This window comes from Orbicella faveolata, unplaced genomic scaffold (assembly GCF_042242905.1).
Source record: "Orbicella faveolata isolate gen_17 unplaced genomic scaffold, um_ofav_v1 contig_35, whole genome shotgun sequence".
In the NCBI taxonomy this organism is placed as follows: domain Eukaryota; kingdom Metazoa; phylum Cnidaria; class Anthozoa; order Scleractinia; family Merulinidae; genus Orbicella; species Orbicella faveolata.
In genome coordinates, this window is record NW_028301564.1 from 10,388,152 (window position 1) to 10,402,272 (window position 14,121).

The following is a 14,121-nucleotide window of genomic DNA, read 5'->3' on the forward strand; positions in this document are numbered from 1 at the left end:
CCAATATTTTCCCCTAGTTAGTTATGGATAGACTAGATGTAAACAAACCTCCCAGTTGCATCTACACTCAGAGTTGATAACAGGATTTCATAAGAGTCTTGTTGGTTAGTACATGCTCATGCTCATGGTAGATCTATCACACAGGAGTCAAAGGATGGTACCCAATATACTTGCCTAGTAAAAGTGGCATGCATGATGGTGATGTGGACAAGGTTGTTGGAGGGTTAGAACTTAGTATCCAATTCTCAGAAGCAGAGGATAGAGACCATGTTATTCACCTGTCAAGAGGAGTTGGTTGGTCTCCACTGCCTGAGATAGATTGTGATGAGGAGTGGCTGGACAAAGAGGATCTATCCAAAAAGAAACACTGGGAGTATTGCTTGAACATCAACAAGGCTTGGATTCCTTCGTCAGAACTTCATTCTTTTCAGGTGTCAGTAACAAAACAGGATAAAGATATCAGGGCTTATGCACGATACAAGCTCTACAACAAAGGTACCCATTTTTCTTGCATATAAGGTACCCTTTAATATGAAATAACATGCCAAAGTACTGGGAATTCCAAATTATTGTGTTCCGGGGTGTCCAATTGATGAAATCGATGACAATTGATACCAATCAATACATGTCAAGATCAATTGACAGGGCTGGAAATAACAGTTGGTCATCGGACAGTGTCCGACCAAGTTTTAAATATGTCCAGCCAATTTCACATTATGATTGGACATGATGTCCGAACATTTCACTAACACCAAGTTACATGTATTGTCTGTCCATGAAATTTAGTTAGATACATTGTTGAAACCTCGAAATTGCGACCAGTTCAGTCACCAATGCAGCTAAAATCTTTGGCGACCAAAAACTCTGGTTTAGTCGACAGCCGAAAATACATCTGCGTTCACAGGCTACCATAATGGCAGCTACGTTTCTCTGTGTTGACGATCAATAACGGTTATTTTCTCAGACATTATGTCCTTCCAGGAATACATAGTCAAAGATCTTTGCTTCTATAACATTCAATATAAGAAAGGAAGGCAATCTATCCTTTTGCTTTGCTGTAAGAATTTCCTCACATCGGGAAATTTGCAAATGGGTCGCAAATGGCTGATCATGTTTGAAATCGCCCTATAATGCATTGCAAACCCTTGAGCATTGAGTTCGTGATGTATGCCTACCGATTGTGTCTCTTGGAATGCATGAATCTTTCACAGACATTACATTCGCTACGTATACAAAATTAGCGGCCAAAAAAGTCTTGGAAATTTTTTTCTGTACGGCTTTTGTGTATTGAGTTCTTTTCTGAATAAAATTCCTACTTAGTCGTGAAATGGCTACGCAAGAAGTTCTTTTAATTTTGGGCCCTTGACTCTGACAGTTTGAGCCATATCCTAGAGCCCATTATGGGCTCCTGCCATATCATAAAGCAGAAGTGTTCATCTTTCCTGTACTTGCCAAATAAAGCACTCTTCAGAAATCACCCTATTATGCATTACATGCATTGCGATATGCTGTTAGCCCTTCATGTAAGTACCCTAGAGTCAACTTTGGTTAGGAGCCTGCAACTCCCATACTAAACCCATGTCACGGTATTTTTACAAACCTGTCTATTTTCAGGCTTCTTTTCCCATGAAAAAGGTCAGTTCCAGGCTATAATATGAGCGCAAATCGGTAAGGAGAAAAATGGCGGCCTCAGATGGACATTTCGACCTAATCTTCCGGTGAAATTATAAAGTCCTTGATTGTGATTGGTCACTGAGGTTCCTGCGGGGGTCTGAATTCGTGGTAAATTCAAACTAAAAATAGATGGGTCTAAAGGCCGGGACAGGAATAATTGGAGTAGCTACACACTCCTAGTGATAGCAATCAATAGAAAACTAGGTTTGCTTGAAGAACATGTAATCAGGAGATAACCAGGAGAGATCAGTGTAGTCATCTTGTAGATTAAGTCATATAATCATCATAAATGATAAATAAAACAAATTTAAATGCAGTTTTGAACGATTTGTATTGAAAATCTTTACAGTATTCTAATAAATTTTATCATGCTAATTACTTATGCAAATCAATTATGCAAATTAATGTCCGGTCAAATTGATAAGATGTCCGACCAAAATGAAGATTTGAAAGGACACATGTCCTGTTAAAGAAGAAAAATTATTTCCAGCACTGAATTAATCAATTGATATTGAAAATTGATGAGCAATTGATGAAGAGGATTTATGTGACTGCCATTTTGTGACTTCCTATTAATTGGTATTGATTAGTATTGATTGGCTGCAAATTTCATCATGTTTTTTGATCTACAATCTGTTGGGAATAGGCAGTTATGAGCTGGAGCATGAGCATGCCAATTCAAGCAATTGAAAATAGCCTTGCTTCTATCAAAAGTGTGAATTCCACGAGCATTTAACAACAAAAGTTTAAAATTTTCGTTGTTTCGCCCATATCTTAAGACATAAAGCTATCCAATTCAAGTGAGAAAAGCTAATGTTAGCATTCTTTGTAAAACGCAAGCAGCAAGTAGAATTCACCAAATGAACGACAATAGTAAATAAAAATAAATAAATAAACAAATGCTACTCAATACATTCTAAATTAGACCTGGGTGAATAAGCCAATCAATGGGAACATTGGTTGTCGGTTGGGATTTGTTACTGGCCAGCCCAACCTCTCAGCCTTGTTTTATAGGCTCACTTCTTGTTTAATATAGATCATAAACAGATTATATCAATAAATATAATAGCAAAAAGGTTCTTAATCTGCAGTTAAAATTCACAATGCACTAACAACAACTAAGAGTTATCATAGGCCCTAGTCTGCGCTGCCTTGTTTAGATAAATCGTTTGTTGAAAAATAGTCATGTCAGTCATGTGACTGAGTTACATGTGGAATTTACATGCTACTACTGATTTACAATGAAAAATTACACAAATGAATTACATCAAGACAAAGATATCCACTGCTAAACCAAACAAGTGTAATGCAAGTGTAATGCTACATGTAGATCACATAGACAGGATACATTTTTACTTCCGTTAATTTTATGAACAAAATTCGATCTGCCCCGATTCAACCCTTATTGACAAATAATTTTCAAGTTATACCTGTTTGCTTACTCTTGGAAAGTGAGCTTTAAACGATAGTTGTTAATCGGCTCATTGTGATCCCTAGATTTTCCTTATGTTATGGTTGCATCTAATTTTTTGGAACTTAAGTATTTACAACCCTTTATCAGAAGGGTTTCCTAAAACAGATTGTCACGCAGTTTCGAATTCCATGTCTTCCATTCCAGGAGTGTTTACACTGCTCTGTATTGAAGACAAATGTTGCTTTATTTCATGGAATGAAATGATACTGATATCAGATGAAATGAAAACCAGTCAACGAGAATAAATTCTGGCTAATTTACATATTGCATCAAAGTTTAGACTATACTCTCAGGCATGCTAAAAATAAAATGTAAAGTAAACAGAATTCAAGCATTATACTTCGGTAGCACTATGAATGCACAAATGCAATTCAATCTGGCCTGAAGCCATTGTGATATGTATACAGTGGGATATTCATCATAGACCTAACAATTAATTTTTGTGAGTTACACCTGTTTGCTCATTTGCAGAAAATGCGCTTTAGAGGTTAGTTTTGAATCCACTTGTTATCTTTAGATTTTTCTGCATGACTGATACCAGCCACTTTAACCTTTCAAGCCTTATTTTTGTTGTCAAATGTGATTTAAATGCAAGCAAGTTGTGTTAAACAGATGGCTCAGCCACTTACAAAATAAATGGCTAAAAACAGCTTGTCACAAATACAAATGAAGAAGCTAGTCATAAAAGGGGATAAGTGACGATTTTGGTTGCTTTTCTTTTTTTTTTGCTCCAAATTAGTTGAATTTTTGCATGTGGTCTTCAATGTAATAGAAAAACGTGGTTCTGTATTTTTGACGCTGGTTTTTGCTTTGTTTTCGAGTTAAAACGTAGGTAAAAAACTTGGCTTTTCCTAGCCATGTCTTTAGGAGTTTATTTGTTGAACAGCAAACAGGCAGACTGTTTATAGTGTATGAAGTCAAAACCAAATCCCACAGCATATAGAGCAGAAATCTGGGAACAGATTGTTTACATCGGCTATTGTGACGTGAACACAACACGTGAATCGATCAAGCGTCAAACGAAATGCCATCAAACAAAAAAGAGATGTGCTGCATTAGAGCTCTGTCAACTAATATCTTAAGCATTGTTTTAAAGTACCTTGTATGCCTGCCTGGTGGTTGAGAGGCATCATAAAGCCTCGATAAACCCATAAGTCATCAGCACGTTTTAAAGAATCAAAATGTGTTCTGAAACTTTGAAGGCAGCTGATATACCGTAATCGTGTTATCGGCGTTCGAAGTCAGATCGAGCCAGGTAGCAAAGTCCAAGAGCAGTTCTTGCCCAAGAAAAATACCCTCTGGTGAGTTGTGGCCCATTTGCCAAGCGTTGCTAGGGTCAAAGTTTGGAAAGCGAGAACTGGTTTTAGAGTGATAAAATTTGTCTTGTATGGACCGCCATGTTTTCCCGCGCATGAGGTGTAAAGACCCTTCCCGGCATGCATTGCGATTACGTTTTGCGGACGTTTCTCGAACTGGTAACTAGATTTAAACATAATGGCCAGCAAGTGGCGATCGATTGTAACAGATCTGTGATCCAGTTTGCATTGATTTTATTTCAAATCGGCATGATTTGTAGTGTTTTGAGCTTCTGGGATCAGGGGACATGCAGATGTATGGAGACCCGTACATTGTGCAGAAGGGTTAATCTGTTAATCTGTTAGCCCTATTTATAGAGCGTTTTCACGTGGAGTCATCAAATTCTTAAATCCAAAACTAAACAGCCACCAAAGTTGTTATCCTCATCAGGCATAAGAGGTACCAGCGCATTTTGAACTTGGAAGTTATGGCGGTGCGTGACATAAAGCTACGATCATGTTTGTCGAAAACTATGTTTTATCTCGTGATTTTTTAGCCATTTAAGACGTTGCCGTATTTGGAAAAGTGCTTATTGAAATGTTTATTTGTTTTATTTTATTTTTATTTACACCTTTTTTAACCTGAAATCAACATTTTTGAGCTTACACGTTGCGTGAAATTACCATTTTCAGGAGCCCATCAGGGCTCCTACCATTTTGCTGTTTTCTAAGTGAAACCAACATCCTTGCTGTCACGTGTTAGTGTCAAATCAACATTTTAACCTATTTAGACTTGAAATCAACATCATTGAGCTTATGCGCTGCGTGAAATTGACATTTTGCTGGTTTCTAAGTGAAACCAACATCCTTGCCGTCATGCGTTAACATGAAATCAACATTTTAACCTATTTAGACCTGAAATCAACATCATTGAGCTTATGCGTTGCGTGAAATTGACATTTTGCTGGTTTCTTAGTGAAATCAACCACCTTGCCGTCACACGTTAACATGAAATCAACATTTAAACCTTTTTTGACCTAAAATTAACATTTTTGAGCTTATACGTTGCATGAAATTGACATTTTGCTGCTTTCTAAGTGAAATCAAAGTCCTTGCGGTCGCAGCGGGCCGAGCCTTTGTTATGTTAAACCGAGGCGAGACTGCGACTTATAACAAAGGCTTGGCTTCGCTATTATAATAAAGGATCGGCTCTGTTTATCATAACAAAGGCCCGGCTTCGTTTATTTGCAGCCTCGGCGGGAAAAGGGCGTTAGGTATTTTAATCAAAAGTGAACTTTGTCGAAAACGCTCCAAAATTCGCATGCAGTTTTGTTTAGGTATGTTTAGCAATGTCCCGTAGTTTTTCCGCTAAACTTTGCTTTGTTTTCGGGATATTGCGTACGCAAAAAACCACTCGCTTTTCCTAGCGGCGTCTTTATAAAGCAAAGCAAAAACCAGCGGCAAAAATACAGGGACATGTTTTTCTATTACAGTGAAGACCACATGCAAAAATTCAGCTAATTTGGAGCAAAAAAAAAGAAAAGCAACCAAAATTGTCACTTATATCCTTTTATGACTAGCTTCTTCAAATGTAGTTACAAATGGTTGAGTCTCCAAGGTCTACATCCCAGTCCCCTAAAAAAAAGAATTAATTAAGTGTCTTGAATCTGCACAGCATGGTTGAAACCTGATTTCGAAAATCAATAGCACCAAATGCTGTCAGTTCGTTGTTGGTTTTATACCTGTCTTTCCTAGCCAAAATTGATTTTAACCCGAGAGTTTCCAGAACCGCCCTTCACAGGAATCTTACATTTGGAACACAAATAATGATTACCCAGGAATGTCTTACACAGGAATTACATGATAGCAAACATACACCAAGGTCACTTGGACACGAGGCAAAAACAAGGTCATAGAAACAAGCCATCCACAAGATCGGATTGAAGGTGGCCAAGCTGCCCGTGTTCGCTAGTAACTTTGAACACATTTCTGCATTCTCTATTTTTCTTATCAGCAGAGAACTGCTTGCCAACATTTACTTCGGAGCAGCAAAGATGGTATCCTTTGATGAATGCATGTATGGAAAATTCTCCTTCGATCAGCATTGCAAGAACTGTTACAGCTAACTAGCTACAACCAACTGCATAGTGTTACAGGCGTGTGTAACATGGTATATGCTTTGTGTTGGGAAGTCTGGGTATGACTTGCTTTGCCAATCAATAGCAATCAATGAATGGCCTTTGTGCAATTATTGATTGATCATTGATTGGCCGATACCAATTGATACCAATTTGCCAATTTTACCAGTTCATATCGATTGATCGCTTACTTTTTGGATCATTCATTTCCATCAGTTGGACACCCTGGCATCTGTTTGTTCTAACAGGGGTTTGTTATGGCAGTGTTCTGTAACTTGCATTTTAATGTTTAGTTAATTGCTTTGGCTGAATTGAAGAATGCTGTTCCTTTCAACAGGGACGTAACTATATAGGGGCCCATTATACTGTTTTTAAAAGTTTTAAACAATAATTGTTAATTTTACTCTAAATTAATTCTTCTTTGCTAAAGCTCCCATATGCTCAAGAGTGTCATCTGTGAAAGATTCTGGTGATGGTAAACTCATTTGTGAGCTGAAACATTGTAAAGATGTTGTACTGCCATCATCACCCTCCCTTACTTGGCAAATGAGAGAAGAATGTTTAGAGGTCCAGTTATGGCTCAGAAACATGAGAAATGCTGAGGTTAAAAACCCTAAGAAGAGAGACAGATTAGTGGGATCAGCATTTGTAGATGTTTCATCATTGCTTCTTGGCCAGCAAAGGAAACATAGACAAATAAGGTGAGAATCTTGCTATTTGAAAGGAAAAGTACTGAGTTTAGGTGTGGTTACTCTGATGTTAGCCTGGTGATATAAAACGTAGATTGATTTTCAGCTGTCTCCTCTGGTTTCTACTGGGACAGATGTCTAAATCGAAAAACTGCTAATCTCAACTTCAACATGATTTTGTCAAGGTTATCCAGTTTTGTGAAGGAAAGATTGCCTGAATGAAGGATTACAGGGGCAGAATAAGTTTTACTTGTAAACTGACATGAAACTGATTATAAATGCTTTATGCATGTTTTTGAATGGTATGTACTGATTGCTTAATGCTAGTCTTTATCAATTCTGCATCCTCAGGGCTCGTCACTAACACTTACCCTCTTCCCATTGGAAATTAAATTTACTTCTTGGAAAGTAAAAAATAGAAAATGAATCAAAATACGTAATTACCTGATCTGGAAAATAAATTTTGAGCCATGCTGGAAAGTAACTGTTAAGCTAAGAAGGCATTAGTGAAAAACGTGTTTATAAAAAAATAATCAAATGATAAGAATAACCAGATCCAACAATGATTTTCTGTCTTCAAATGGACGAGTTTACACCCTTCTAGCATTAAGCGATCCACGATATTGGAGTATCAAGAGAGCTACCAAGTGGGTCTGGGTGCGATGAATACACGTGGTATGTTAATCAAATCCACCATTTTGGATGTCTCCTCTGGGCTTCATTTCAAAAACTAAAATTTTGAGATGGAAAGTAAAATTTGAAATCTACTTTCCAAAGTGGAAGGTGGTGTAAACAGTTAGTGTCAAGCCCTGATCCTGAAGTAACTTGCAAATAGCGCAGATCTGAAGTAGAGAAGTAATAAATTTTTTTTCTATTTTTGTGGTGCAATTTTTCAGAACTTTAGGTAAGCATTTAGCAGTCTGGTGAATTTCAATTTACAGTTTGCACTTAAATTAACTCAAAATTGTCTGTTTATACAAATAGTGTTTTTACTATTTAGCATCTGTGGGTTGGAAGTTTTTTTTTCAGGAGTAAGCAACCAGGGAAGACAGCTGAAATTCAAGTTAGATAAAACTGAGTTGGTAATTAAGTAGCCAGTCTTCAGAGCAGTAAATAGGTGACAGACTAAATCCTGGCCTGATAGAGTCTTAACATATTCATACATTTGTATACATGTAATCAACTGAAGTGGTCGCATTGCTCTCAGGTATTTGAATGTCTAAGGTTACGTCTTCACATGGTTTGACAGCTAGGAATGCCATGCAGAAAAAAGTCATTTAGCCCGTGTTTTCATGAGAGATGTTTACCTTGGTTTTGTTTTAACTTTACTGAAGTGAAATTTTCAATCATGTGAACACAGTAGCAAACCTCGGTAAATGGCGGCAAAATCAAAAGTAAGCCAACCTGGGTTTGTGGACAGTTGAACACCTCATCAGGCATGGTTTAGCTCTGTAACCGAGGAAAAGCAGACGTTGTCGCGACATCTTGGCTGCAAGTGTTCACGCATTCCGCGTGTGGAGAAGAGAAAAATAGACAAAGATTCCTCCTAATGTAAGTAGGTTTCAAGTCAACGGGCAAGAAAAAAGTGAAGTAAACTCATGTTTAGGCAAAGAAATCCCAGAATGCTGTTTTCCATTCATCGTCAAGTGCCGTAAGTGTTTCCTTTCTGTTAGGAGCTCAGTAGCTGTACAGGCAGGCGCAAATAGAAGAAGACCTACCACAAATAGAGAGAAAAAAAAATCAAAATTGAGATCTATTTAGAAGAAAAGCAAATGTTGGAAGCAGCCCTGAACAAGAAGAAGTACTGGTAAACATTTAGGTAGCCTGGGCTCCACGGCAGATGCCGTTTCAGGTTTTTTGCGGGAAGAGGCTTGGCGAGATATTAAAATTTTCTTTCCACTATTCATCTACAAAGCTTTACATTTAAGGAGAGTTTGGTCTGACATCACCACAAGCAAATTGACAATGATCTGCATTCGGCATTGAAGTAAAGTCAAATTTTATAATTTTCCAATAGTTTCTGAACAGCATTGCAACACTTGCTTTCCGAGAAAACCAGCTCAAACCATCCGTTGTATGCAGCCTACTTTAGTTGATTAGTTTCGTGTAAACAGCTTCTCTAACAACTGCGGTTTAGTTACGAAACCTCAATAAGCAGTAACCATAGTAAACCTTCTCGTGAAAACACGGCATTAATTTGCTCAGGTTATCCTTTACCCTGTATCAACTGATATTACAAGTGCATAACAGGTTTTGATTTTAGTACTGAAACCATATTCTAAACATTTTGAGTATTCAAAGCCATCTTCAGAGCCACTTAACAGATGGTGTATCAGTTCATGGTGCTCACATGTCAGGAGCTGAGAGAGCTACTCTACAAAGAAAGTAGCAAAAATACTTGAAATTGAGATGCCATATAGGAAGACACCTGCTTAACACTCACCCCCAATCAAATCCTTGTATTCAAAGCACAATAAAGTATCTGGGACTTCAAGAAACACCAGACAGAGTAATGACTTAAACATTCCACGTTGCCGACTGGCTACCGGACAAAGATCATTTACATATCGCGGAGCAAAAATCTGGAATGAGCTGAGTGATGATTTGAAAAGTTTACCTTCTGTGAGAGCTTTTAAGGGACACTTGACCAAACATATTTTAAATGTTAATAATGTAAATTCTTAATATTCAATTTTAAACTTTGTAAATTTTTAAATCTTTAATACTGTAATTTTAGACTCCTTTCCCAGTTTGTTTATTCATTTTAATTGACGTATTTTTCTCTTTTTTATTCCTTTTGTAACTGAAAAGCCCCTTTGGGGAGTTGCAAATAAAGTATGTATGTATGTATGTGTGTATGTGTGTATGTATGTATTATTTCTGACCGTCTGAAGGAACATTTACTTAATTTGGTATATGTAATAAATTATCATAGAAAAGCTCATTCCTGATGTTGTTTTGTAGTGGGTTGTACCCACTGTTCAGGTCTGGGGCAAGTGATCTGTGTGGTGCTTGTATCCATATTCAAGTCTCCCTTAACTTTAGTTCTGATGATGACTTTGACCATCAGGTAAGGCTTCTTTCTATTCATTAAATGAGAACTTTATATCCCCATGTACACTAGAGCACCTGTGGCATATTGAAACAAAAACTACTTTGAATGGGTAAAATTTCAACTGACAGTAATTGGGGATCAGGGAACTGTGTTTTGTGTGAATAGCTACTTTAAATCCCTTTGGAAATGTTGTGATGTGTTCACAATATCACGTTCCTTTTTGCAAAAGTTGTGCAACAACTGAGAAGTGTTTCAACAAGAAGTATTGAATTGTAACCTGCAACAGTGAAAGACTGATTAAATGAATTTGCACTTTCATTTGGTGCCACGGAGTCTGCAGCAATGTTTTGAGCACTTTCCTGGGTTTTTTTGCCGCAAACTTAAGAAATAAAAAAGCTGCTAAGGACCATAGAATTTTTTTAAATGAAAGATCGCAATAAGATCGATCTGAAAAAGCAAAAAACAATTTTTGGAAAAATGTTAAATTTTGGGGTATGCTGATACCTTAAACTATTCCAATAGTGAATTCTGCACTAACAAATTTCAAAATGATTAATTTATGCATTGCTCCATCCTGCTGAGAAATTTACATGAAAACCATTGTTTTGAGAATCGATTATTCAACTACTGTTCATTTGCTGCTGGCTTTATTCTGCATTGGGAAAAAATGAAAAATCATTTAGATTTAATTTGCACTAGCAACCTGAAGATAGTTGTCCATGATACTACTTTCTACCAACTGTGTTATTGCAACATGCACAAATATGAAACAAATTTATTCATGATTTTACAATTTATTGTGTGGAGGTGTTTTACAAAATTTTCAATTACTCGGCGATAGGTAATCCAATCCCAAAACAAAATTGTTGTTTACAGATAATCATACATGAATATTGTCCACAAATTTCTGATCCAGAGCTGTAATATTTAATCTGTGGAAGTTATGCAAAGAAACTGTCTACTGAATTTCAGATCCATAGCTCTATTCTTTCAGCTATGCAAATGATTTATGTAATTACAGAACACGTAATGAGATGGGCATTTCTCAGCTACCAGTATTATTAATCCACACCAAACATTACACCAACCATTATACATGCACAGGGATACTTTTACCTAAATTATCAGTTTGGAATGTCTTCTATTGGAGCTGTATTAATTATTTGATTATTTAAATGCAGTTATTTATTTTTTATCTTGTGTTATTTATCTGTCAGTGTGACTTGGAAGGGCAATTAAGTTCACATGAATCTGTCAGTGGTAGTTCTTCAGTTGAGGATAATGTGCAAGACATCAGATCAATGATTTCCACTCAGGATCACACTTTGCCTGTTAAATCAACACAGCATGAAACAAACAAACAGCTGCCAGTCACTGAAGCTGAGGACAACACATTCATGGCACATGTAATTATTGAACAAGCACTTCACCTTCCTACAGTTCCAGGAGACAATGATGCAAGGTATTCAATCAGATCTATTCAGTACATTTACAGGGAGAAAACTGGTTGAAAAAGTGATGTACATGTTTTGAATTATTATAACATTGGTATTTATTTATTTATTTATTTTACAATTACAATTCAATGGTGTACTTAAAAAATAAAAAATAAAATAAAATCAACAAATAAATTATATAAATTAACATAGGGAAGCCATAAGGGTAATCTGTGCAAGAGTAAAGAAGCTCCATATATATACACGACAGTTCACCTAATGTAATCACAATATAAATATTAAGAACATACATATCATTAAAATTTATTATAGGCTAATCTAAAAATGTATTAAAAATAAAGAAAGAAAGAAAGAAAAGCTCTAAACATCAATAAGCATTCATCAATATGGACAGTTAGTTCCCTACCCCACCCCATCTACAATTGTATGAGAAATATTTAGGTGTAAGCAAATCAGATAATGTATAAAACTATTAAAATTGTGAACTAAAGAAAATGACTGTTATTAAAAGGGCAGCATTGATCCTACTCATAAAAATGAACATAGAGTGAAAAGTTAAGTAAAGAAGATGGTAAAAATGAGCTAATATCCCAAGAAAATACTTACATAGTTCAAACAAGTTACTGGAGAGGAAAGCAGTAACATCAGTATTATATGCTGTACCACTGAATTAACATGTGAAGAAAAGAAAACTGAATTGACAAACTTAGTTTATGGTCAGGTACGTGCGCACTCTGTTTTACTTTTAAAACTTTGAAATTTTATACATCATAATATTATGTAATAAGAACATTTTAGCCTACTGTTATGTAGTGAACACTTGTTCATGTAGCCATTGCACTGACAATGAAGGACGTACCACCAAAACATGTCTGAAAGACTGGGTTGACCACAACACCTGCCCAACATTGAATTGTGGGGCCAGGACTATCAGAGAATTTTCATTAGATGCATTTATTGTCATTTTCTAATAGTTTCTCAAGTACTTTTGACACCCATTGTACCTTGGTAGTGTCAACGTTGTGTATTTTCAACTCTTTGCTGGCAATTTCTTTTCTGAAAGACATGCTGTCAGTTTATCAGAGTGCATGCTCAAAACAATTAGTAATTTAAAAGTGAAAATAGAAATGCTCCCAAAGGAGCCATTTGTTGGTTGGAGGGCTCTGTGTTGGACATCTGTCAAATGATTGACAGACAGACAGACAGACAGACAACCTTTACTTAAGTACAATTAGAATTAAAACAAATGACTGTCTGATGTCAGATGACTTTCTGTTGGTTAATTGACTGTTGGTTGTTTGTTGGGGCAACAGGTAACAATTTTCCTGGTTTTACATGTATGTGTCATCTGATTGTTAGTCAAGGGTTGGCTCACAGTCCACCAGCTTTCCATCAGTAAAGTGTTGGTACAGTAAGTTGTTGATTAAAATAATTTTAAACATTCACTTTGACAACAGTGTTGGAAGGGAAAATTCATTGGGAATGGATCCACTACTAACAGTTACTATGACTGTATGCCAACCTTGGTGCAAATGCTTGCAAAACTATCATGATAATGGGCAGTTAATGATGGTCTCAATCCTCTGGTCTGATGGTCTCTCATAATTATATTCATTATTATGTAATACATGTGAGCCCACATGGTGATTGCCCAAATGATAACAACAGAGCTGTGGAATGAACACTGGTTGAAGGTGGCCCTTTATTTAAAACAATCAGATTCAAGAACTCTACCAGGTTGTGTCAGATGTTCCCTCTAAATTAGTAGCACATGTACTTTGGCCAACAATTGACATTCAGTTGACAGGTTACTGACAGCTTAACATCATGGTAGCCATTCTTCACAATTACCAGATGAAGGTTAAGGTTAAAAGTGAAAGTGGTGTGTGTATGTCCAAAGAAAAGATTTTGCATTAAATGGTATTTTAAGTGTGGCAAGAATTTCAATTTGTGTATTTTTTATTTTTGCAGATTACTGCCCAATGTGTATGTTTCTTATCAAACACTTGCCTCCTTACCCCTGGCATCTACACCAGTTGTCAAGTCTTCATGTAATCCGAAATGGGAATATCAGAAGCTGGAGAGGATCAGTTACACTTCACTTAAATCACAGGTGAAGTGTTATCTAGTATACAATAAAAACATAGTAGTGTATAACCTCATTTTCTGCCCCTAACAGTAACCTTGCTTATCTTACTTTTGTTCTCACAATTCAAACAGACTATATCAAACTAGGGGTCATGTGCTTAACTCAGGTTAATTTGCAAGAATGCCACTCAAATATGGCAAACAAAAATTTCATATAAACCTAATATTGTATAACATGTTGAGAATTCCAG

At 36.4% G+C, this 14,121-nt stretch overlaps 1 protein-coding gene across 6 annotated transcripts in view; it reads left to right on the plus strand.

The window, feature by feature from the left end:
• Positions 1 to 14,121, plus strand: part of LOC110048328 (C2 domain-containing protein 3-like) — a 280,755-nt gene that overhangs the window by 229,056 nt on the left and 37,578 nt on the right. For all 6 annotated transcript variants that reach the window (XM_089272540.1, XM_089272539.1, XM_089272541.1 and 3 more), the window contains 5 exons: positions 145 to 495; positions 7,012 to 7,282; positions 10,235 to 10,340; positions 11,543 to 11,787; positions 13,754 to 13,895. In XM_089272540.1, the coding sequence (XP_089128666.1) occupies positions 145 to 495; positions 7,012 to 7,282; positions 10,235 to 10,340; positions 11,543 to 11,787; positions 13,754 to 13,895 (1,115 nt within the window). The remainder of the gene's footprint in view (positions 1 to 144; positions 496 to 7,011; positions 7,283 to 10,234; positions 10,341 to 11,542; positions 11,788 to 13,753; positions 13,896 to 14,121) is intronic.